The sequence below is a fragment of the Rhinopithecus roxellana genome, chromosome 10 (genome assembly GCF_007565055.1).
Source record: "Rhinopithecus roxellana isolate Shanxi Qingling chromosome 10, ASM756505v1, whole genome shotgun sequence".
Taxonomy (NCBI): domain Eukaryota; kingdom Metazoa; phylum Chordata; class Mammalia; order Primates; family Cercopithecidae; genus Rhinopithecus; species Rhinopithecus roxellana.
This window is the reverse complement of record NC_044558.1, coordinates 59,303,927-59,330,606: the sequence shown is the minus strand read 5'-3', so window position 1 is coordinate 59,330,606 and position 26,680 is coordinate 59,303,927. Positions and strand designations below refer to the sequence as shown.

At 45.3% G+C, this 26,680-nt stretch overlaps 1 protein-coding gene across 1 annotated transcript in view; it reads left to right on the top strand.

The window, feature by feature from the left end:
• The window catches only part of SCN8A (sodium voltage-gated channel alpha subunit 8), a 212,584-nt gene extending 186,367 nt beyond the window's left edge, over positions 1 to 26,217 (top strand). Inside the window, exons 23-27 of the mRNA XM_010374004.2 lie at positions 941 to 994; positions 1,530 to 1,667; positions 2,645 to 2,749; positions 6,527 to 6,797; positions 19,658 to 26,217. Coding sequence (XP_010372306.1) covers positions 941 to 994; positions 1,530 to 1,667; positions 2,645 to 2,749; positions 6,527 to 6,797; positions 19,658 to 20,805 — 1,716 coding nt within the window. The 3' untranslated portion in view covers positions 20,806 to 26,217. The remainder of the gene's footprint in view (positions 1 to 940; positions 995 to 1,529; positions 1,668 to 2,644; positions 2,750 to 6,526; positions 6,798 to 19,657) is intronic.
• The last annotated feature ends 463 nt before the right edge of the window (positions 26,218 to 26,680 follow it).

The window sequence follows — 26,680 nt, the reverse complement described above, 5'->3', positions numbered from 1 at the left end:
ACAGATTAAGCTCTCAACCTAACCTAACATATAGTAAACACTGTCAACTCATAGTAGAAGGCAAAGTTCATGGAATGAACTATAGTTTTTCCTACCCCAAAGCTTTTTTGCTGTTGTATCCCAGTTCAAAAAATTGGACCCACAAATTGAATCTGAATTGGAACATCTCCAGAAAACCAGTGCACATCAACAAGCCAGTCAAACATGGTAGTCACAGAGTCCCTGCCATATGCAAGATGCTGTGCGTGACAGTACGATACTAGGGCCCTCAGATGAATAAAGACCTTCCTGTGCCCTGAAAAAACCTTAGAATCTGGTTGAGTACGTAAAACATGGAGAATAGTACACGGATTATCCATATTTCCAGTATCAGTCTAGATACAGTAGACTGAAGGAGTAGAATTGGGAAGGGACTGTCAAGGATAAAGCTGATATTGCCACTACATAGGCTATACATGTGTATATCAGTAAAGGGTAAGTCTGATCTTGTTTTTCTTTTAAATGCAACTATGGGTTTTTCCAACCCCTGTTGCTTAACACCTTTTTTTTTTTTTTTTTTTTTTTTTTTTTTGCAAAAAAATGATTCCTCAATGGAGTGGAGTGCTAAGTTCCAAGCATTTTCAGTAGATTCCTGCCGTTCACTCATAAAAGTTTTCCCTAACTTTAGGCAGGCTTCTCAGGCCCATGTTTTTGAGTCCTTTTGTAAAGCCTTAATCCCACTACCATTTTCAACATGTTTATTTGCCACACTTTATTGTTATTTTCAGGAACAAAGCCCTCCTGGGACCTGTAGTAACAAACAGAAAATTCTGTGTCCAAGGGAGGCTGCACCCAAACCCCTGTTCTGTGTTCTCACTGAACCTAAGCCTGGCCTTTGGGACCCCTGCCTAGACTCCCATCCCTTAATAGGCACTGTCTAATGACTGACTCTGTTTGCCAGGCAACCTTCAAAGGCTGGATGGACATCATGTATGCAGCTGTAGATTCCCGGAAGGTAAGGATGTACATGGCAAAAATACCACCTTCTCAGATGGGTGGAAAGCAAGCAGCATGGTATACCGATCCCACCAAGAAAGAGGAAGGGATGGAGGAATGGAGGAGTTGACGTTTCTCTTTGGAACATTTATTGCTTGCTTTATTGATTATAGATCATTTTCCTTGTCTCAGTAACTTACTGTAATCACTCTCTTACATTGGCCCCTGATGATTAGACTTAATTTTTACTTGGCCCCAGTGAAGCTGTCTATGCTTCAATCCTGCTTCATAGCAAAAGTATGGCTCCTAGCAGACAGCCCTCCCTCCCTGTGGCTTCATGATTTGCATGTTCTCCACATGAGTGGGAGGAGGACTAGTGCCCTCTCAAGGCAGGACATGCCAGTATAGAGAAGGAGGCAGGCAGAAAGAATCTAGGGCTCTCCCATCCCAGGATGTTCAGCAGCTCAAATGGTCACAGTTATGACTGATGGTCTTGGCATGTCCAACTGCAAACTAGGAGCTGATTCTCTTCCTTTTATCCTGTCCTTTGACAGCCTGATGAGCAGCCTAAGTATGAGGACAATATCTACATGTACATCTACTTTGTCATCTTCATCATCTTCGGCTCCTTCTTCACCCTGAACCTGTTCATTGGTGTCATCATTGATAACTTCAATCAACAAAAGAAAAAGATAGGTCTCCTCCCCTCATTGCCAGTGGTTGGAAGTCAGCCCAGATAAGAGACATCTTTGTCCCTATCTCTAGAAAGAAAATGTCCCTCTTTCTTTCTCTAAAATCTATATTGTCAGCTCACTGTGACCCTGGCCCCCATACATTAGCCCCAACACACTCTTTCTGTTCAGGGCTGGATTTTGCAGCACGTAGTTTACCACACATACTAGCAGTCTTTTATTCTTGAGGCCTATTACTGGTCTTGGTCTCCCACCAGAAGCAGGTAGGTCAGAGAGTGCAGTCTAGCAACAGAGATGAAAAGGAAAGAAACAGATGAATAGCTATCGCAAGTAGAAACTCTCTAGACTTGTGATTATCTAGTCAATCTCTGAGCACAAGGAAATTGGGATTTGAGAGACCACCCTTGGAAAGTTCACTTCCTTACCTGTTCTAGATGGTTAACAAGTTTCACAAAGCAACTTGAAAAAATTGCTCTTGTGACTCATTTTGTAAGTCAAGTCTATCCCAGCATATTCCAAGACACCCTCCAAATTGCTTTCTTGCACCAGAATTTCCAAATTTGGGGTATCATCTAAAATAAATTGGGTATCAGCCAGGACATGAAGATCTTTTTATTCTAAAATGTTTTGTCTAGAATGTATCAGGAAAATTGGCCCCCAGAAAATGAGACTGTGAGATATAACTGCCTTCAAAGTCACTGCTCTCAAGTTTACCCTTTCATGAGGGTCTATAATTGGATAGTCCATTTCCTTTCTACCTCGTGACTGGAAGACCTTAGAAATCCTGAGCTAAAACAAGGGCAGGTATCTCTTTAGAGCTGAATGATTATCCCAGGTCTATTCCACTCTGGGACAGCTATTAGCTACAAAGGAAAGGGATAGGTCTCCCCTCAGTTCTCAGTGTTGATCCTTAGGTCCAAACCCATAGCATGTTGAGAGCCAGTTGTAATTGTCTGTTTTCTTCTTCCTTCCTTTACTTCGGAGGTCAGGACATCTTCATGACCGAAGAACAGAAGAAGTACTACAATGCCATGAAAAAGCTGGGCTCAAAGAAGCCACAGAAACCTATTCCCCGCCCCTTGGTAAGTGCATTGTGCAGGCTGAGGACTTAGTGACAACCCATATAGGAAAAGTACTGCTAGGGTTACTGCAAAGGAAGGAAAAAGGTAAGTGATTAGGCTGCTTTGTGCCTAATCCTCTCCTCACCACCCATCCAAAAAATCTGAATAGGAGAGCAGAACAGGGATTAAGCATGGGGGCTTTTACATCAATTCTCAACCTATTCTCTGAACCTTCCTTGGGCAACCGCCAAGAATCAGCATGTGAACCACATTGGCTTTGGCCCCTGTAGAGAGATGTTTTTAGAGACAACCAAAAATTAACAAGAGAAGATGAAATAAAATTGCTGTCTTTCCTACCAGTACAAGATAGGATTTGGTCATAATTTTTTCAGCTTCTCTCTGCTCATTAGGTATGTCTTTGCAGGATGTGTCTAGAAGCTAAAGTCATGCTTCTGGCTATTTGTGGGAGCAGAAGAGGGTAAAACTATGTGAGTCTGGTGCCCTGATTCCCTCTCTTGAGCTGAGCCTTTTATAAAACAGATGAGGAAGCTGAGATTCTGCTCCATTGTTCCATTGGTGGTGGTTGTCTTGTTTCAGAGAAGGAGAAGGAGATGCCCTGCTTCTGATTCCATATATCCGGTTGCGGGGGACATCACCCCCAAAAGCCAGGCCCAAAGTTCCTTCTTCTGTAACTTCCATTTAGCAACTTTAAAAAACAGACACAACACCACCAAAAAACACTCAGCAGAACCTTTAATACAAAAGCTTCCCTGGCAATCTAATTTGTAGAAATAAAAGTAGAGTGACTATGTTTGAATCAAGAGTTATAGTTCCAGAGCGTTTTCTCCCCTCATCCCCACACACACTGCACATTGGCAAATCTACGGCATCAACCTTTGAAGGAAAAGAAATTCTAGGGCTTTGCAGAGCAGATTAAAACCCACCAAGTTAAAGTAATCCTGAAAATAAGCACCAGCCCAAGTACCTAGGTACTTAAAACAAACAAAAAAGCAAGGAATCTTAAGAAAGAGAACAGTTGGGGTTTTTTATTTCCTTGATGTTGAGACTTCATTTTGTGATAGAAATGGGACTAAAGGGAATAGAAAAGGGTTAACATTTCTAAAGTTCTGTTTAGTACTTTACATATGGGAACCTGAGTGTATTTACTTCCACATTAAAATATAATAACTTCCAGCCTAGGCAACATAATGAGACCCCATCTCTACAAAAAAAATTTTTGTAAAAAGTAGCTGGGCATGGTTATGGGTACCTGTTGTCCTCACTACATAGGAGGCTGAGGTAAGAGAATTGCTTGAACTTGGAGGCCAGGACTGCAGTGAGCCATGACTGTGCCACTGTACTCCAGCTTGGGCAATAGGGAGAGACCCTGTCTCAAAAAATACAAAATAGAATAAAATATTTTTTTAAATGTAGGAAACATTAAGAAAGAGTGATTAATATTCATTTAGCAAATATTTATCAGTCTCCACTACGTACCAGGCACTAAGCATTATGTGATGAACAAAAGGTAGACACTGCTGTCATGGAGCTTATAATAGTTGGGGAGATAGATAATAAATAAGCAAACAGCTACAATAAAATGTGGAAGATTGTGGGGAAAAAATTAACTGGAGGGCTATAAGTGGTGGATCTACTTTAATATAGTAGTCAGAGAAAGCCTCACTAAGGAGGGTCTACTTGAGTGGGTGAGAAGGAACCGGCTGGGCATGGTAGCTCATACTGTAATCCCAACTTGGGAGCTAGAGGCAGGCGGATTGCTTGAGCACTCCAGTCTAGGGAAGAGAGCAAGACCCTATCTCAAAAAAAAAAAAGAGAGATGGAACCAAAGAGCTGGGGGAAGAGATTCCTGGCAGAATACACATGACCCCAGAAGCAGAAAACAGTGTGGCCAGCGGGTGGTGAGCCAGAGGAGGGACATGAGCAGAGTCAGACTGTGCCAGGTGTCTCCCTGTAAGCCAGGTTAACAATAGGGATTGTGTTGCAAGCCCAGTGGGAAGCTCTTGAAAGGTTTTAAGTAGGGGAATGATGTGATCCATTTGTTTTTTGTTTTATGTTTTGAGACAGAGTCTCTCTCTGTCAACCGGGCTGGAGTGCAGTGGCGTGATCTCGGCCCACTGCAACCTCTGCCTCCTGGTGGTTCAAGCAATTCTTGTGCCTCAGCCTCCCGAGTAGCTGGGATCACAGGTGTCTGCCACCACGCCCAGCTAATTTTGTATTTTTAGTAGAAACAGGGTTTCATCATGTTGACCAGGCTGGTCTTGAACTCCTGACCTCAAGTGATCCCTCTGCCTCGGCCTCCCAAAGTGCTGAGATTACAGGCATGAACCACCACACCTGGCCATGATCCATTTGTTTTAAATCATTACACTTGCCATTGTATGAGGACTGCATTGGATGATGGCAAGAGAAGAAGTAGGAGACCAGTTAAGTGGCCAGACAAGTCCAGATGAGAGATGATGGTGGCTCAGGTTAGAGTAGAGCCAATAAAGATGGAATGAAGTGGATGAGCCCAAGTTCTATTTTTGGAGGAAGAATCAATAGGCCCTTCAGTGGATCAGATGAGGGAGAAGAAAGAGACAAAGATGATCCTTAGATTTCTGGCTTGAGAGCCTGGATGAATAATTGAGATGAGAGGAACAAGCTGGGTGAGGGGCAGGGAACAGACTTGACTCTGCTTTGGACTTAAGTGTGAGAAGCTTGGACATGATAAGTTTGAGATGCTTATGAGTCATCAAGAAGTGGCAAGTAAGCAGCTCAGGTTCAGAGGAAAGGTGTGGGCTGGAGAAGAAAAGCTTGAGAAGCATAAGTACATAGATACCACGTAAGCAGCAGGAATACATGAACTCTCGTAGGGCAAAAATTTAGAGAAAGAAGGGATTAAGAGAAGAAATTGCTTGCACATGAGACCAAAAAAGGAGCAGCTGGGTAAGTAGGAAGCCATCCAGAGTGTGTGATGTCACAGACACAAAAGAGAAGTGGTCAGCTGGGTATAGTGGTGCACACCTGTAGGCCCAGTTTATTGGGAGGCTCAGGTAGGAGTATCACCTAAGGCTAGTTTGAATTGCTGTGTGCTATGATTGCACCTATGCATAGCCACTGCACTCCAGCCTGGGCAACACAGTAAGACCCGTCTCTAAAAACAGAGAGAAAGGCTGGGCATGGCTCACACCTATAATCCCAGCATTTTGGGAGGCCGAGGCAGACAGATCACTTGAGGCCAGGAGTTCGAGACCAGTCTGGCCAATATAGCAAAACCCCGTCTATACTAAAAATACAAAAAATTAGCCAAGCGTGGTGCTAATCCCAGCATTTTGGGAGGCCGAGGCAGACAGATCACTTGAGGCCAGGAGTTCGAGACCAGTCTGGCCAATATAGCAAAACCCCGTCTATACTAAAAATACAAAAAATTAGCCAAGCGTGGTGCTGTGCCTGTAATCCCAGCTATTCGGGAGACTGAGGCATGAGAATTGCTTGAACCCAGGAGGCAGAGGCTGCAGTGAGTCAAGATTGCACCACTGCACTCCAGCCTGGGCAACAGAATGAGACTCTGTCTCAAAAAAACAAACAAAAAACAGAAAGAGAAGCTTTCTTTGGAAAGCTCTTGGTGAGGTAATATTGATGTTGGTCTCCATCCATGCTCCTGATAGAGTAGCAGAGCTGACCAGTATTACAGAAAAGAAGGGAGAGGGCACCTCGATTAGCAGGGTGACAGCTTCCATAGGTTGGCTTGGAAAGGTTTTCATGAATCTTTTATCTTTTCCTTCCCTTCCTCCCCAGAACAAAATCCAAGGAATCGTCTTTGATTTTGTCACTCAGCAAGCCTTTGACATTGTTATCATGATGCTCATCTGCCTTAACATGGTGACAATGATGGTGGAGACAGACACTCAAAGCAAGCAGATGGAGAACATCCTCTACTGGATTAACCTGGTGTTCGTTATCTTCTTCACCTGTGAGTGTGTGCTCAAAATGTTTGCGTTGAGGCACTACTACTTCACCATTGGCTGGAACATCTTCGACTTTGTGGTAGTCATCCTCTCCATTGTGGGTGAGTGGGGTTGGGGAAGTAGGCGAGGGGAAAGGGGACCTAACTGATTGTGAGGATGAGATATTCCAGGAGAGGAATGAGTGACACAGGTCTGAAGTGCAGGCAAGATACCCTCATAGCTTAAACCCATGTGTGCCCCTGAGTCATCTTGGGGGCCTGCCTAGCAGGTTCCATGGTCAGTGAGTTTCTACTGAGTGTTCTTAGTAGTCTTGGATTATAAATTCTGTGGCTGAGGGAAAAAAGGAAAAAAAAAAGATTGGTTCTTGCTTTTAAGGAGTTTAAAGTCTAACAGGGAAGGTAAAAGAAAGTTGTCATTAAAAAATGTAGCACAATAGAAGTATAAAATGAAAAAAGGAATGATTGTTAACTTGGCTGTTAATGATATAGTCTAGGTAAGTTCTGGTGGTGATGGCCATGGTAGTGCTGCTGTTACTGGCAGGGCTTGTTTACTGAGATTTTTCTATGGGCCAACTACAGTTTGAGAGTTTCTTCACCTGTGTTATCTCATTTGATTCTTATTACATCCCAGGAAGCAAGCTTCTTTATTATCCTGACTGTATAAATGTCCACAACCACTTGCTAAGAGGTGGTAGAGGCATAACTCAAGTTGATCCCAAAGTCCATGTTTTTTAATAGTGACCATGTGCATTTTGCTTCAACCTAAAAGTGTGGGGGACATGATGTCCTGGCAGGCAGGCAGAAGGAAATCCCACCCTGTTGATTGCCCTCCCAAAATGTTTCCTTGCCTTCCTGAAAGGCATCTTGTGTGATAAAACTCAGCCTTGGTTCCAGGTAAGTTTGACTCATTTACACTAGAGAGAGTGCTCAAGACCCATGGGGCCAGCCCCAGAGCTCCAGTGGCCATGCTGGGCCTAGTGCAGTGGTGAGTAAGGTAACAGAAGGCAGGGGTCTCTTCTTGGCCCGTGCCACCCTCTAGTTCTGTCCTTCAGAGCAGCATGTCCAAAAGTGTGTTGATGTGTGGAACACTAACCCTATACATTTCTTCCCAAGAAAACAATCTCGTGAGGAAATTACTTTAGGTAACACTGCCTTTAATTTTCCTTTGGAGGTTCACAGTGCACATTACTGAATTCTCTTGGAAGTCCTACAGTAAAGAATTCTGGGCCGGGTGCAGTGGCGCATTCGTATAATCCCAGCACTTTGGGAGGCCAAGGCGGGCAGATAGCTTGAGCCCAGGAGTTCAAGACCAGCCTGGGCAACATGATAAAACCCCATCTCTGAAAAAAAACAAAAAACAAAAATGAGCCAGGCATGGTGATATGTACCTATAGTCCCAGTTACTTGGGAGGCTGAGGTGGGAGGATTGTTTAAGCTCGGGAGGTGAAAGCTGCAGTGAGCCGAGATCACGCCATTGCACTTCCTAGATGACAAAGAGAGACCTAGTCTCAAAGAAATAATTCTGTTTAAATGTAACATAGCATCCCACCTTTATTAGACCACAGTTTCCTTTTTTTCAGTAATAATAATGATAGCTCACATTTTAATGGAACACATTATGTGCCAGGTACCATTATAAGTGCTTTAAATATGTTAATTCATATAATCCTCTCAACAAACCTCTAAGAATCCTGAGGAACTGAGGCACAGAGAGGTTCCCAAGACATGTGGCTGGTAAGTGAGCAAGTGAGAGTTCAAGCCCAGCCTGCTGGCCTCAAGTCGATTCTCCTGATTTCTCACAAAACACACTTTGGACAATGCTACCCTTGTCCACTGCTCTTGAAACTTTCCTGGCCACTTATTGAGTGACGCAGAAAATCCACAGACCAAATCATACACCCTATTTTCAAATCATACTCTAAAAAGAGGAAGATGTTTTTGATGATGAGGATTTTTATTAATCGTTAATTTGTTCAGAAACAAAAGTATAGAAATCAACTTTTTATTTTTATTTTATTTATTTTTTTTATTTTTTTATTTTTGAGACGGAGTCTCGCTCTGTCGCCCAGGCTGGAGTGCAGTGGCCGGATCTCAGCTCACTACAAGCTCCACCTCCCGGGTTCATGCCATTCTCCTGCCTCAGCCTCCCGAGTAGCTGGGACTACAGGCGCCCGCCACCTCGCCCAGCTAGTTTTTTGTATTTTTTAGTAGAGACGGGGTTTCACCGTGTGTTAGCCAGGATGGTCTCGATCTCCTGACCTCGTGATCCGCCCGTCTTGGCCTCCCAAAGTGCTGGGATTACAGGCTTGAGCCACCGCGCCCGGCCAAAATCAACTTTTTAAAGTAAGAAATGTATCAGAGTTTTCTAGAGGAACAGAACTAATAGGATAGATGTATATATGAAAGGGAGTTTAGTGAGAACTGACTCACACGATCACAAGGTAAAGTCCCATGATAGGCCATCTGCAAGCTGAAGGGAGCCAGTAGTGGCTCAGTCTGAGTCCCAAATCCTCAAAAGTAGAGAAACTGACAGTGCAGCCTTTGGTCTGGCCAAAGGCTTTCACTCTTGGTGAAAGTCCAATAGTCCAAAAGCTGAAGAACTGAGTCTCATGTTCGAGGGCAGGAAGCATCCAGCGCGGGAGGAGATGAAGGCCGGAAGACTCAGCAAGTCAGCTTCTTCCATCTTCTTCTGCCTGCTTTTTCTAGCCGAGCTGGCAGCCGATTACATGGTGCCCACCCACAATGAGGGTGGGTCTTCCTCTCGCAGTCCACTGACTCAAATTAAAAGTAATGGCAAAAAGTGCAGTTGCTTTTGCACCAGCCTAATCTCTGGCAACACCCAGAAACATTATTTTGCATCCTTCAGTCCAATCAGGTTCACACTTAATATTAACCATTATAAGTCCACCCCGTGCCAACTTGAACCTGTACACATCTCCTGAAATCATACTTAATATCCAAATAAATACAGTAATAAGGTCATAATTACGCCTAACATAATACAGCTGTCCTTCATACAACAAGAAGCACACTAATCCTTAACCTGAATGCTATTACATAAAGTTAACAACACTTAAATGCTGATATGAAGTCAACAAATCTTATGTCACATGATAAAGGAAAAAGAAAACTAAAATGAAGATGTTTTCCTAGTACAAGTATATACATGCACAAACATGTTCTTAACAAAATAAAGAGGAAATACTTATGACAACAGTCCTCATTTCTGCATCTGGTCACGTGGTCGTAGCTGGCATTGATGACTACCTTCTACTACTCATTCTATATTCACTTTGCCTTCAGCAAGCCCAGGGCTGGTTGTGGTTTTTAACCTGGTGGAGTGACCCAAATCTTCATTCCTAAAGGGTCTGGGGCATTTGTAGTCCTGCCTGGATTGGGCTGTTGTAGTTTCCCATTGACCTTAATCACAGGGCATGCTAATACTAAGAGACACCCTAAAGGATCTCCTGTATTCCATGCATACTCGTCCATACCTCCATTTTGGAGCAGTAGACTGATTTCATCTTGATCATCTGGGTCAGTCACCCCAGCCAACACTGTAACTCCCTTCTTAGACTGTTGACTTAGAGGTAACCCAAAGTGGCTAGGTGGCAATCTTAACTTCAAGTTTCATGGAATCATTGTTGTGTTTCCTAGTGGCAGCATTCCTCCCTCTGGAACTAAGACCTCTAGGCCAGCAGAACATAATGTTGCAGGAACAGGAAGCAAAAATTTTGCTAGCCGGTCACTAGTGGTGATGGGGAGTGGTTCCACTTCCATTTCCACCCCTTGATTCCTGGACCCATGAATCCTGGCTATGGGAGAAATAGTACCATCTATTGGACACTGATTCAGAGCATACACAGCCTTCTGGAGAACTTTGCCCCAGCCCTGCAAAGTATTGTTACCTAGTTGGCATTGTAATCATGACTTCAAAAGGCCATTCCACCATTCTATCAATCCAGCTGCTTCAGGATGATGGGGAACATGGTAAAACCAGTGAATTCCATGAGCAGGAGCCCACTGCCACACTTCCTTAGCTGTAAAGTGAGTGCCTTGGTCAGAAGCAGTGTGTGTGGAATACCATGACGGTGGGTAATGCATTCCGTGAGTCCACAGATGGTAGTCTTAGAAGCATTGCTTGCAGGATAGGCAAACCCATATCCAGAGTAAGTGTCTGTTCTGGTGAGGACAAACCGCTGCCCTGTCCATGAAGGAAGAAGTCCGATATAATCAGCCTGCCACCAAGTAGCTGGCTGATCACCCCGAGGAATGGTGCCATATTGAGGGCTCAGTGTTGGCCTCTGCTACTGGCAAACTGGACACTCAGCAGTGGCCATAACCAGGTCAGCCTTGATGAGTGGGAGTCCATGTTGGTAAGCCCATGCGTAACCTCCAGCCCTGCCACTATGGCCACTTTGTTCATGGGCCCATTGGGCAATGACGGGGTGGCTGGGGAAAGAGGCTGAGTGGTGTCCACAGAATGAATCATCATATCCACCTGATTATTAAAAGCCTCCTCTGCTGAGGTCACCCTTTGGTAAGCATTCATGTGGGACACAAATATCTTCACAGTTTTTGACCACTCAGAGAGGTCCATCCACATACCTCTTCCCCAAATTTGTCACCAATCATGCTTCTTTGAAGTCCCCGACCATCCAGCCAAACAATTTGCTACAGCCCATGAATCAGTATATAATTGCAAATCTGGCCATTTCTCCTTCCAAGCAAAGTGCACAAGCAGGTGCACTGCTTGAAGTTCTGCCTGCTGGGAAGATTTCCCTTCACCACATCCTTCAGGGATGTCCTAGAAAGGGGCCATAGTGCTGCAGCTGTCCACTTTCGGGTGGTGCCTGCATTTCATGCAGAACCATCTGTAAACTAGGCCCTAGTCTTCTCGTCTTCTGTCAGTTGATCATAGGGAACTTCCCCATCAGTGCAGGCTCCAGGAGAGAAGGCAGGGTGGCAGCAGTGGGGACCATGGGCATTTGAGCTACTTCCTCATGTAACCTACTTGTGCCTTTAGGACCTGCTTGAGCCCCATCAGGTGCATACCATTTCCATTTGATGATGGAATGCTGCTGTGCACACCCAACTTTATGGCTAGATGGGTCAGAGAGCACCCAGTTCATGAGAGGCGGTTCAGGTCGCATGGTAACTGGGTGACCCATGGTCAAACGTTCAGTTTCCACCAAAGCCCAGAAACAGGCCAAGAGCCGTCCCTCTAAAGGAGAGTAGTTATCTGCAGAAGATGGCAGGGCCTTGCTCCAAAATCCTAAAGACCTCCTCTGTGATTCATCCATGGGGGCCTACCAAAGGCTCTAAACAGCATCCCTATCTGCCACAGACACCTCAAGCACCATTGGATCTGCTGGGTCATATGGTCCAAGTGGCAGAGCAGCTTGCACGGCAGCCTGGACCTATTGCAGAGCCTTCTTCTGTTCTGAACCCCACTCAAAACTGGCAGCCTTTCAGGTCACTCAATAAATGGGCTGGAGTAACACACCCAAATGAGGAATGTGTTGCCTCCAAAATCCAAATAGGCCCACTAGGCATTGTGACTCTTTCTTGGTTGTAGGAGGGGCCAAACGTAGCAACTTATCCTTCACCTTAGATGGTATATCTTGGCAGGCCCCTCACCACTGGACCCCTAGAAATTTCACTGAGGTAGAAGGTCCCTGAATTTTAGTCTGATTTATTTCCCATTCCTGGCACGCAAATGTCTCACCAATAAGTCTAGTGTGTTTGCTACTTCTCGCTCACCAGAGCCATTCAGCATAATGTCATCAATGTAATGGACCATTGTGATATCTTGTGGAAGGGAAAAGTGATCAAGATCTCTGCGAGCAAGATTATGACACAAAGCCAGGGAGTTTATATACCCCTGAGGTAGGACAGTAAAGATATATTGCTGGCCTTGCCAGCTGAAGGCAAATTGCTTCTGGTGGACCTTATGCACAGGAATGGATAAAAAGGCATTTGCCAAATCAGTAGCTGCATACCAGGTACCAGGAGATGTGTTAATTTGCTCAAGCAATGAAACCACATCTGGTATAGCAACTGCAATTGGAGTCACCACTTGGTTCACTTATGATAATCCACTGTAATTCTCCAAGATCTGACATCTGCACAGGCCAAATAGGAAAGTTGAACGGGGATGTAGTGGGAATCACCACTCCTGCATCTTTCAAGTCCTTGATGGTGCACTTATCTCTGCAGTCCCTCCAGGGATGCAGTATTGTTTTTGATTTACTGTTTTTCTAGGTAGAAGCAGCTCTAATGGCTTCCATTTGGCCTTTCCCACCATAATAGGCCTCACACTACCAGTCAGGGAGCCAATGTGGGGATTCTGCCGGCTGCTAAGTATGTCTGTGCCAATTACACATTCTGGCATGAGAAAATGACCACAGGATGAATCTGGGACCCACTGTAAGTCAGACTTGAGCTAAAACTTCATTAATTACCTGACCTCCATAAGCCCTTACTCTAACTGGAGGACCACAATCATGTTTTGGGTCCCCTGGAATCAATGTCAGCTCAGAGCCAGTGTCCAGTGTCCAGTAGTCCCCAAAAAAGGACGAGTTACTCTGGTAAAAGGCTGGAGGTCTCCTTGGGGAAAATTGGGGGAAAGATTAACAGTATAAATTATCAGTAGTGTAGTGGGGTCCTTCCTCAAAGGGACCTGACCTCCCCTTTATTCAAGGGGAATATTATTGTGAGTCTGTACACTGCTTCAAGTCTGGAAATGGATTGAGGGGGCATGATTCTCTATTTTTATAATTCAAATTAGTCCTTTGTCCACTTGACCTGGAAGTTTTCTGCTTATACAAATTAAGAAAGAATGTAGTAGGCTTCCTATCAATTTCACTTCTAGGAACACCATGATTAATTAGCCAATGTCAGAGCTCTACACTAGTCAGACTATTCTGATTGCTGCTTTGCGTCTGCTACCCATTAGGGTAGCTACACCCACCTTGCCTTTGACAGTTAAGTGCCCCCACTTGGCCCCTGCCACCTCGGGATCCAATTATTCCTTTTGCATTTAAATTATCCAGTTGAGTGACTGCAGTTCCCACTGTAAGATCTGGCGTACAGGGAAGAGCAATCACAGAGCTCTTCAAGGATGCAGGTGCTCCCCTCACAAATCTATTTTGCAAGGTATTAGTGAAGGGTATGTCTTCTGGACCCTACCAGTTGGGATGAGTAGGTTTAAGGTGACTAATCCACTCTAGCATTCCAATCTCCCTAAGCCTTTGGATCCCTTCCTCTACATTAAACCAAGGGAGATCAGGCATATCCAGCTCACTCACAGTGGGCCATCTTTCGATCCGTGTTTCAGCTAACCAAGCAGATAAACTATTAGAACCGTTTTTAACTCCCCAAGCTGCAATATTAAATACAGAATCCCTGCTTAGTGGGCCCATATCAATAAATTCAACCTGATCCAACTTTATGTTCCTTCCACCATTGTCCTACAACCTTAACATCCATTCCCATACCTGTTCTCCAGATTTCTGCTTATACAAATTAGAAAACTCTAGCAGGCCAGGCACCGTGGCTCATGCTTGTAATCCGAGCATTTTGGGAGGCTGAGGGGGGCAGATCACTTGAGGTCAGGAGTTCAAGACCAGCCTGGCCAATATGGTGAAACCCCATCTCTACTGAAAATACAAAAATTAGCCGGGCATGGTGGCATGCACCTGTAATCCCAGCTACTCGGGAGGCTGAGGCACGAGAATCACGTGAACCCGGGAGGTGGAGGTTGCAGTGAGTGGAGACTGCATCACTGCACTCCAGCCTGGGCAACAGAGCAAGACTCCATCTCAAAAAAAAAGAGAAAAAAAAAATCAAGCAGTTCTTTTGGAGTGTAGCTCATCTCGTGGGTCACACTCTGAACCTCACCTCTAGGGACCTGCCATGACTTGAGTCTAGTTATAGGTCTAGAAACAAACAGGGGTGTTGGGGGTGGATTCAGAGGAGAATCAGCATTGTCTTGCCTGGCAGCTGCCTCCGGGGAGACCACTGTTGCCTCAAGCATTGCAGGGTTAATCTCAGACAAATGTGGAAAGGCTGGTGGCAGCCTGGGTGAGGGAAGGGATATTGCCACCACTGGGGATGGGGAGGCTGTTTCCTCTGGCACAAAAAGGCTGTCAGAGTTTACAAGCTCAGTGTCCCCAGCTTCATCAGGGTCCTCCCACACATCCCTATTCCAAGTTGCAGAATCCTGTTCTTTTCCAATCAATGCCCTCACTTTAACAATAGATACCGGCAGGGGCTGGTGGTGCACGCCTGTAATCCCAGCACTTTGGGAGGCCAAGGCGGGCGGATCATGAGGTCAGGAGATCGAGACTATCCTGGCTAACACGGTGAAACCCCATCTCCACTAAAAAATACAAAAAGATTAGCCAGGCCTGGTGGCGGGCGCCCGTAGTCCCAGCTACTTGGGAGGCTGAGGCAGGTGAATGGTGTGAACCCGGGAGGCGGAGCTTGCAGTGAGCCAAGATCGTGCCACTGCAATCCAGCCTGGGGACAGAGCGAGACTCTATCTCAAAAAAAAAAAAAAAAAAAAAAAAAATAGATACCTAGTGAGGCTGTGCATGCACCTTTCCTTGCAGGCCAGCCACTTGCATGATAAGAGCTTGTATCTGATTTTCTGTATTTTCAGCCACTTGCATGATAAGAGCTTGTGTCTGATTTTCTGCCATTTCAGCCCTTTGTCTAGAGGAGATAAGACTCAGGGCAATCTTAGAAGACTTGAGGCTCAGTATGTGCTTCTGGAGCTGGGAGTTAGCATCCCTGAGCTCATCCTTTTCTTTCATCACTTTCTCTAGCAAACTTAGGAGCAACCAACCAACTTCGTTATATTCCTTGGTTCTCCACATAGTCACTAAACTCTTTGCCTTTCAAGAGCAATGAATCAGGAATATCAAATACCATCTATTTTGCAAAACTCCCTAAACAGTTCATACCAGGGACTATTAGTGTTCTCCATACTATCAGAAGTAGAATCCTTCGCATTTTTGGGTCTAATCAGATTAAGCAGCCAACTCCAGAAACCCCAAAGGAACTAAAGAAATCTATCCTTAAAATTCTGTTCCTCTAGAACCACTCCTGGTAACAAAATCCGTCAGGGTTTTCTAGAGGGACAGAACTAATAGGATAGATGTGGTCTCACATGATCACAAGGTGAAGTCCCACAATAGGCCATCTGCAAGCTGAGGAGCAAGGAAACCAGTAGTGGCTCAGTCCGAGTCCCAAATCCTCAAAAGTAGGGAAGCTGACGGTGCAGCCTTTGGTCTGTGGCCAAAGGCCTGAGAGCCCCTGTAAAACCACTTGGTGTAAGTCCAAGATTCAAAAGCCAAAGAACTTGGAGTCTGATGTTCGAGGGCAGGTAGCATCCAGCGCAGGAGGAGATGAAGGCTAGAAGACTCAGCAAGTCAGCTGCTTCCACCTTCTTCTGCTTGCTCTTTTTTTTTTTTTTTTTTTTTTTTTTTTTTTTTTTTTTTTTGAGACGGGGTCTCGCTCTGTCGCCCAGGCTGGAGTGCAGTGGCCGGATCTCAGCTCACTGCAAGCTCCGCCTCCCGGGTTTACGCCATTCTCTCGCCTCAGCCTCCCGAGTAGCTGGGACTACAGGTGCCCGCCACATCGCCCGGCTAATTTTTTGTATTTTTTTAGTAGAGACGGGGTTTCACTGTGTTAGCCAGGATGGTCTCGATCTCCTGACCTCGTGATCCACCCATCTCGGCCTCCCAAAGTGCTGGGATTACAGGCTTGAGCCACCGCACCCAGCCCTTCTGCTTGCTTTTTCTAGCCAAGCTGGCAGCCAATTAGATGGTGCCCAGCCACACTGAGGGTGGATCTTCCTCTGCCAGTCCACTGACTCAAATGTTAATCTCCTCTGGCAACACCCAGAAACAATACTTTGCATCCTTCATTCCAATCAGGTTGACAATATTAACTATCACAAGGAATTGGGGTAAAACTAGCTCTGAAACCACCTGCAGTACCCCTTAAATGGTGTTTCTACTGCCTACATCACTGTCTGCCCCATTTCTCTCCCTTTTTCTATGGGGACAAACACATTCATCTTTCAAAACCTACCTCAGGCATCATATTCTCTCTGAAGCCCTACTTGCCCACCATATATGGGCTGCAAGTATCACATATACTTGAATATATGTTACATAACCTGAATTATTTGGTCAGGTTATGATTTAATTGAGAGAGCTGAGAAATCATCATGGGTGGGTCCTGGCTAAGGTAGAGATTTTCTTGAAGGCTCAAATACCCCATGGAGGTTACTTGACCCAAGAGGCTCCAAGAGGTTACCTGACCCACTCTATGAACTTACTGCATCTTGTCTTTTCCTGAAAAGCTAAGATTCTTCAAAGGGGATTCTATAGCCTTGTGCAGTTAACTGCCCCAGTATTTATGCATTCTTATGATTGAGAAATGTTTCCTTAAATTAAATCCCTCATGTCAGCTGAAGCTCCCATTGTCTTGTTAGTGCCTGGACAGCAAGAGAAGGTACTGAACAAGGAGAACATGTCAGTGCCTTCCCTTCGGTTGTCATTTCCCAGACGTTTCGACTCCCTTCCTTTCCCTTCCTCGCTTCCTTCCTTCCTTCCTTCCTTCCTTCCTTCCTTCCTTCCTTCCTTCCTTCCTTCCTTCCTTCCTTCCTTCCTTCCTTCCTACCCTCCCTCCCTCCCTCCCTCCCTCCCTCCCTCCTTCCCTCCTTCCTTCCTTCCTTCCTTCCTTCCTTCCTTCCTTCCTTCCTTCCTTCCTTCCTTCCGTGGCCCCTCATTTGGGTTCCCTCATTGCTCTGTAGCTTTAAAGAACAAGTGGCCTGGCTGAGGCGAATCCCAGGATGAATATAACTAGAAAAAGGCTCTCTGATTTGCACACTTTCACCTTTTGCCTTTATATCCTAATGCCTTGGCATCTTTACCTGCTGATACTGGTTTCTTTTCTTTTTCTCCTTTTTTTTTTTTTTTTTTTTAAAGACAGAGTCTCTGCCTGTCACCCAGGCTGGAGTGTGATCTCGGCTCACTGCAACCTCTGCCTCCCAGGCTCACGCAATTCTCCTGCCTCAGCCTCCTGAGTAGCTGGGGTTACAGGCATGCGCCACCGCACCCAGCTAACTTTTGTACCTTTTTTCTTTTTGAGACGGAGTCTCACTCTGTCGCCCAGGCTGGAGTGCAGTGGCGTGATCTCGGCTCACTGCAACCTCTGCCTCCCGGGTTCAAGCGATTCTCGTGCCTCAGCCTGCCAAATAGCTGGAATTACAGGCATGTGCCACCACACTTAGCTAATTTTTTTGAATTTTTAGTAGAGACTGGATTTTGCCATGTTGGGCAGGCTGGTCTTGAACTCCTAGCCTCAAGTGATCTGCCCACCTCAGCTCCCCGAAGTGCTGGATTACAGGCATCAGCCACTGCACCCAGCCTGATACTGGTTTCTGATTCACGACTTGCAGCACAAAATCTATCTGCTCAGAGTTGAAAGTCACTCCTGAGAGTCCCTTTAGTTTTCTAGGCTAGTTTGGTAGACTAGGGAGGTAGGGCTATGCGAAACCAACGATGTTCTTTCAGAGCAAAGAAGAAGATACTTTGAAAATTGCTAGCACTAGCAGAATAACTAAGACATCAAAGTTAAAGGATAATGAGGTCATGAGGTGGAGCCAGGACCTCTCATTTATTGTTTGTGGATATGGAAATTTGATTCCATTGTGGAGAGTATCAGTAACATCTTAGAAAATCATATGTGCACAAATCTGGGGGAAAAAAAACCTAATCATTCTTGAGTAGAAAAACAAGCAAATGAGGATCTATTCATAAAAGGGAATACCACTCAATTGTTAGAATGAATAATCTAAAATTATTTCAACATGAGGGATCAATCTCACAATTGTAATGTTAAATCTCAAAAACAAGGTAGAGACCTAAATAGATGGACCTCAGAAGACGGATGCAGCCTGGATGTGGCATTTCACACTGTAATCCCAGCACTTTGGGAGGTTGAGGAGGGAGGATCGGATTGCTTGAACCCAGGCATTCAAGAACAGCCTGGGCAACATAGCAAGACCCTTATCTCTACAACATGTTTAAACTAAATAAATAAGACAGATATAGTATAATTTCCTAACCATAGTAGGAAATTATATATATGTAGGATTCTTACATAGTAAATCTATAAACACACACACTAGAATGATACATACCATCTTCAGGATTGTGGATGCTTCATCTGGGAATGATGAAAGAGGAAGAAAAATTGGTAAAATGCTAGCCTGTATTAAATCTGTGCTCCATCCCAGTTACTCAGGAGGTCTGAGGTAGGAGGATCACTTGAGCCAAGAAGTTTGAGACCAGCCTGGGCAACATAGCAAGACCCCATCTCAAAACAAAAAACAGCATCAAAAAACAAATTTGTGTGTTAGTTATGCAGTGTTTGGCACATAGGTATCTATTTTATTGTCTACTTTTCTGTATGTTCAAAACGTCACCTTTTTTTTTTTTTTTTTTTGGAGACAGGAGTCTAGGTCTGTCACCAAGGCTGGAGTGCAGTGGCGTGATCTGGGCTTACTGCAACCTCCACCTACCGGGTTCAAGTGATCCTTGTGCCTCTGCCTCCCAAGTAGCTGGAATTACAGATGTGCACCACCATGCCCAGCTAATTTTTTATTTTCAGTAGAAACAGGGTTTCACCATGTTGGCCAGGCTGGTCTCCAACTCCTGGCCTCAAGTAATCCACCTGCCTTGGCCTCCCAAAGTGCTGGGATTACAGGCGTGAGCCACCATGCCCAGCCAAAATGTCACTTTTTGAGAGTTCAGACTGAATAGTAAGGCACTTAGTCTGCAAAGCCCTTTGAACCTAAGGGTTCCACAGTGCCAGGTAAAAAAAGTGAAGAGAAAGGGTGTCTCCAATCTCAATAACATAACATCTTCTATTCCTCTTCTTAGGAATGTTCCTGGCAGATATAATTGAGAAATACTTTGTTTCCCCAACCCTATTCCGAGTTATCCGATTGGCCCGTATTGGGCGCATCTTGCGTCTGATCAAAGGCGCCAAAGGGATTCGTACCCTGCTCTTTGCCTTAATGATGTCTTTGCCTGCCCTGTTCAACATCGGCCTTCTGCTCTTCCTGGTCATGTTCATCTTCTCCATTTTTGGGATGTCCAATTTTGCATATGTGAAGCACGAGGCTGGTATTGATGACATGTTCAACTTTGAGACATTTGGCAACAGCATGATCTGCCTGTTTCAAATCACAACCTCAGCTGGTTGGGATGGCCTGCTGCTGCCCATCCTAAACCGCCCCCCTGACTGCAGCCTAGATAAGGAACACCCAGGGAGTGGCTTTAAGGGAGATTGTGGGAACCCCTCAGTGGGCATCTTCTTCTTTGTAAGCTACATCATCATCTCCTTCCTAATTGTCGTGAACATGTACATTGCCATCATCCTGGAGAACTTCAGTGTAGCCACAGAGGAAAGTGCAGACCCTCTGAGTGAGGATGACTTTGAGACCTTCTATGAGATCTGGGAGAAGTTCGACCCCGATGCTACCCAGTTCATTGAGTACTGTAAGCTGGCAGACTTTGCAGATGCCTTGGAGCATCCTCTCCGAGTGCCCAAGCCCAATACCATTGAGCTCATCGCTATGGATCTGCCAATGGTGAGCGGGGATCGCATCCACTGCTTGGACATCCTTTTTGCCTTCACCAAGCGGGTCCTGGGAGATAGCGGGGAGTTGGACATCCTGCGGCAGCAGATGGAAGAGCGGTTCGTGGCATCCAATCCTTCCAAAGTGTCTTACGAGCCAATCACAACCACGCTGCGTCGCAAGCAGGAGGAGGTATCTGCGGTGGTCCTGCAGCGTGCCTACCGGGGACATTTGGCAAGGCGGGGCTTCATCTGCAAAAAGACAACTTCTAATAAGCTGGAGAATGGAGGCACACACCGGGAGAAAAAAGAGAGCACCCCATCTACAGCCTCCCTCCCGTCCTATGACAGTGTAACTAAACCTGAAAAGGAGAAACAGCAGCGGGCAGAGGAAGGAAGAAGGGAAAGAACCAAAAGACAAAAAGAGGTCAGAGAATCCAAGTGTTAGAGGAGAACAAAAATTCAGTATTATACAGATCTAAAACTCGCAAGTGAAAGATTGTTTACAAACTTCCTGAAAATATTATCAATGCAGAACAGCTGTGGAGACTCTAACCTGAAGATCTATACCAAACGTCGTCCGCTTACCACGTAACACAGCTGCATCTTGAGCAGTGACCTGCCAAGGGCAAAGGACCCCGCTCCCTAGACTCACAGATTTTCTAATGCTTGGGCAGGTGGTTACTGCATGTTCCACATCAGTCAATGCAACTTAGGACAAAACTAACCAGATACAGAAACAGAAGAGAGGCTGCCGGGACCAGCATATTTCCGTTGCAGCCAAATGGATTTTATTTTTTCATTTTATTGATTCTCAGAAGCAGAAGGCATCACTTTAAAAGTTCGTTTGTTCATGCAAACTATATTTGCATTCTTACATTAGTTAAGCTAAGCAGCAAAAAGAAAACACACACACACTCACATTTAGCCCATGTCATTTAATTGTCAGTTTCTTTGACATAAAGCGCATCTTCTCCACATGGGCTTCACGTGGTTTGGAGATGGGTGGGGGAAAACAATCAGGTTTCTTCAGGCTGAGGAGGACTTGCTCAGGCCGATTCCAAACATTGTGCTCGTTCAATGCGTAGAAATGATTTGCATGATGGCATGCCGTGATCAGAAGTCATGCATGAGATCCATACACCACAGGACACTACTAATCTAGTCCCTTGCATTGGGTCAGCCTTTGGACAGGACCCAGCCCTGCACCGTTCACTGTATTTGGAGAAAATGGTAAGAGTTCCATACCGGCTATAATTCTTTATTATGAGTTCTTAAAAGTCCTTCATACACCTTCTGGGTAGGGAAACAACCAACTAATTGACTAACACCACCACCAACAAAAAACAAACCCAATCCAACAAGCAGATGGATCCGTTGCGTGTATATGTTTAACAGACATCTCTAACATACAGCCATTGTTGCACATTTTGCAAGATGAACTATTTAATGCTGCTCTGTGTCCAGTACATGGGGGAGATTTTGATCCCAAATGGCTTGTACTATTTATGTCACTGTAAAACCAAATCCTAGGGCTAAAAAATTCATTTGTATCTTGCAGTATTTATGATGATCGTTTAGCCTTCTTACTGGAGAATTGACACTTATTTGGGGTAGAGATAAAAGTGCTATTCAAAGTAGCACCAGTTATCTCTAGAGGTAATTTGGGGAACTTAAAACGACCTTTCATTGGGAGTTATGGGGTCCTCATTTCATTTCGTATCATGTCCTCTGCATTGTGGCTTTCTCCAGGCATGGGTCGATACCGCGAGGGGTTCAGATATTCTGAACTGGCCTCTCTCTTCTGCAGAGGGGTCGTCGCGTACTCACACACTGCATGGCTCCCCCTGCCTCCATCACATTTCTCCACTGAGCAGGGCTTCCCTTGCCCACAGAGGTGGGTGAGGATAGCAGCACTGGGGTTACGGCTGTGATTTCCTTCATTTATTATTAGAATAATAGTCACTGGTGGGACCTGAGGTAGCGATGGAGCCGCCTCTGAACCAAGCTCACTTGGTTTCTTTACTGCACTTGTTTTCATGAGAAAGCAATTTAATATTAATTCTTTAGGATGTTCCAGCTTCCCCCAGCGCATTCCCTTGCAGCCAGTTTTGCAATCTGCTTAGCGACCTGCCCATTGTCATTGAAGTGTGGCTTCTGGGGGAGCATCATTTCTTCCATTCCATCTCCTGCTTTAGGAAAGACAGTTTTTAGTCCAGGGGTTTCTCACCTAATGACTGGATTTCAAAGCCAAGATGCTGCAGTTGAATGTGTCAGTAAGTCTATACAAAGAGTGAAAAGAGACTTTAGCATGTGAACCAAATCAAAATAACTTCTTCCTGAACCATACACTAGAGGGGGAAGAAGCACCAACCCATAATCAGACACACCGATCTGCCTTGCAGTAGAAGCACTTTGAAGGTAATTTCACAGTCCACCTGACTAGTTTTGCATAGAACAAACCACAGTAAGTCGGTAAGCAGAGCTTTCTATCTTGTTGGACCACTAGAAACTCTGTCCAGCTCTCTCAAGCGTGCTTCTGCAGCAGCATCCGTAGAATTTTTGTACTACACCCAATACCAGACTGGGAAGGCGTATCTTTCAGTGACCCTGCTAACTGCTAGGATGAATGTATAGTAACATGTACAGGCTACATTGTAAACAGCACAAAACAGAAGCTGACATGTGTGGTTATTCTTTTTAAGAGAATTATAAATACTGTAATATAATTTTATTTTATTGGCATGCCTTTTTGTAAATATAAATTATTAACTTATTAAATAGGAAATGGCTTCTGGCTTATGCCATTGTCATGTTTATTTTTATTTTTTATACTTTTCTTTCTTCTTAGAACTTAGATGCTGTCAGCCAATGTACATCCCCAAACCAGACAGACAGACAAAAAATTTTTTATTGCTAATGGTCTTTTCCAAAACAACAAAAAATATATATTTTTGTTCCAATGTGCAATAAATTCTAACCACGTCTATGCAAGATTTGGCTAAACTTAATAATTGTTCTTAGGTCTTGAGATGGGCGACAGAGCTGTAAGATCCCGCTAAGTACACCATGTGCTCATGCTAGTGATGTCATTAAGCTACTAGAGCATAGTGATGAGATTTCTCTGAGATGTAACCGTTTCCCTCTGCTAGCTCCTGACCGCAGCCCAATAGGCTGTCTCCTCAGTAACACATGGGCCTTGGTATCTGGCACCCATCAGCCAGCCTCATAGGAAAGAAGCCACCTCCGCTGTATTTGAAGTTTCACTTAAAAAAAAAAAAAACCCTTTTTATCCTTCACCCACTGTCCTTCCACCTGCTCACTCACTCTTTCACCCATCCTGCTCCACACTTCTTTGGTAGTAAATGACACCATCACCAGCAGTTTACACCCGCAGTTAACAGGCATTGAACTGAAAGAATCATTGGTGACGTTTGTGTGCATCTTCGCTGAGTGGGTAAGTGGCAACGCTTTGCCAAATATTAACGAAGCCAATCAAAAAGCAGCAGCAGCCACAGTATCACTGCACATATATATAGATATATATATAAATATAATATAAATATTTATTTTTTGTAGCCAGGTCCTTGGTGCAGTATTTATACTCCACAATCCACCTTTTAAAAAAAGGACAAAAAGCAAAAAGATGTGTGATGCTGTTAATTTAAAACGCAGAGCCAAAGCCACTGAGCAGCAGCTGACATGGTTGCTGGTTTGTGTGTGAAAAACATTTTTCCCCTCTTCTTTCCTTAACCTCCTTGTTGCTTAGGATGAGGAGACTCTGTAATTTAAAGCAGAGGATGGGAGGAGGAAGAAACTTCCATGTTAACATGGCCTACTCTCACTCCTTTCTAAATGAGCCACTTTTGGCATCAGAAGTTGACTGGAGAGAGAGAAAAAAAAAAACTCCCAGTCAAAGCTCCTAAAGCGACAGTGCCCAGAGTTCTTTTATTTTTGCTGCAACCAACGTAAACCTGTAAAAGACCAACAGTGAAGATTAGTGTATTAGTGAATGCATGGAGGCCAATGCTGCCCTAATGAGACGTGATAAAAAGTCCATCACTCCTCTAAGCCAAAAGGAAACAAAATAAAAATGACCCTTTTTACTGTACAAGGGAAGCCTGTCTTGGTGTGTTTGTTGCTTGACTATCCCAATTCTTGAGTCCTGGGAGGGGTCTGGGAATTGGGACCTTAGCACATTTGGGGAAAAGAGGGGCATGGAGGGAAGAGAAATCAAAGGGACTCTTGCAAAGTTCTGGCTGAGAAGGAGAGATTGGAAGAAAAGCAAGGTCCTGACCCCCCAGATCCCCACTCACCCATTGCATGTGGCATTTCCCACTACTGGCCGGTGCTTAGAGGCCCATAAAACCCCTCCTCACCTAATCCACCTGGCAGAGCCCTCAGAGATGACGTCAGCCAACCCAGCTGGACTGGCCTTACTTCTGCCTTTTTCACCTGTATATTTAAAAAAAAAACAAAAAAACAAAAAAAACCTACCCCCATGCCCCAAAGCTAGGGCATGCGCGATGCCCAGCAGCCTCCACTCTGCAAGCTCATACTGGGCCCTGCCCTCCATCACCCCAGACAGGCCCACAGACGAGGGCTGGTCTCCTTCACATTTCTGTGGGGGTGGGGGCACCCTTCCCCTTCCTTCTCTCCCTGTCCTCCTCTGGGGACATCCCTCTCTAGGCCTAGGCCATGTCTCCTGGTTCAGGAACACTCTCTCAGGAGGATCTCGAAGTGCCCACTCTAGTCCGCTCCAGTAGCTGCACTCTGGAGCGAGATGGCTGGTAGGTCAGTCCCCATCCTCCTCCCCTCGGCCCCCAGCCTCCAGGCCTGCTGTGGAGGTGAGATCGCCATGGGTCATGACTTTCTGACTTGAGACCTGGGCATCCTCTGTAATGATGCCTCTTTCTTTTCTCAGATGTTGCCCACAGTTTAGCAAAAAGCTTTGTTCATTTTCAGGTACCCCCCACCCCCTAAAGAATTGGCTGCTACTTGCCAGCCAGGGGGACATCAGGAGAGAAGAGGAAGTCTGGGTTGGGAGGGGCCCAAGTTTTGCAACAGAGTTTCCATTGTTCAGCTCTGTGCTTTCTTGGATTTCCTTTCCAAGATTACCAAGATTTCCTCCATTAAAACTCCTGAGGCACCCCCTGCCCCTGCCCCCCACTGCTGTTTGCTGTACATAGAGGCTAAGTGGGGTGGGGTGGGTGGGTGTGCACATGTGGTGTGTGTGTGTGTGAAGAATGTATATAGGTAAAGGGGAGTGTGGTCCAGTGGTTCCAGAAAAGGGACAGAACTCCTGTGTTCTATCCCTAGCTTGACCGCTGGCTCGCTGTGTGGCCTTGGGCAAGTCACTTAACCTCTCTGTGCCTCAGTTTCCCCATCTGTAAAATGGGGATAATAATACTGACCTACCTCACAGGGGTGTTGTGAGGCTTTAACTCAATGTTTTGTAAAGCGTTTTGAGATACAGAGGCAAAGGCGCTAGGGAAGGGCAAAGTATTATTGGACTTAAGGAAGCTGAAATGGTACCATAAATGCTGCTATTCTGAGAGCCATTTTAAACTGCACTGCTCCAACCACCCCCGCTTCTCATCACCAGGACAGCAGGTCGAGAAAATGACTTTCCTTTCACTTGCTTCTGGGGTTTGTGATTATTCAAGACAATTTTTCCCCTTGCTGTATCTCCTTCCCTCACCTCCTCGACTTGTTCCCTGTTCTGTTTATGCGGAAATGGCAGAAATGCTTGAGAAATGAGAATGTGTAAGTGGATTGGAAGTTTATAGTATGAAATTTCAATTTTACTTTGTACTGTACATCTTTTTACTTTAGAATTTGCAATAAAGGGTTACGTCAATCTTGTTTTCAACTCTCCTCTTGGACTGGCCTGTCATTCTGTCCTTGCCCTCACACTGAAGCCCAAGGTGGACAGGCGCCACCACCTCGCAGGATCCCTGTGGCAGGGACAGAGTCTGCGTGAGGGCTCACCCTGGCTCAGCCCCTTGGCTGGGGAGGCAGTGCCCGAGCCAGTCCCAGGTGTGTGGGAAAGGTTTGGGATTTCACTCAGCATGTCAGGAGGCCTTGCCTGAGGTGGGCAGCACTTTGGAGGCGGCGCCCTGCACGTGGGCACACCCCTTTGTAGTGGTGCTGCCTCTGCACACTCCAGCAGAGCAGCCCCGAGGGGGAACTGCACATCTTGTTCTGGTCCCCATCATGTTTTTCAAGCCCCTTATTGCGCACACACCTTTCATTCTGGAGCTCAAACTTTCAGGTCAGACGGCCGTAGGTTCGAGAACATGACTATGCCACGAACTAGCTGT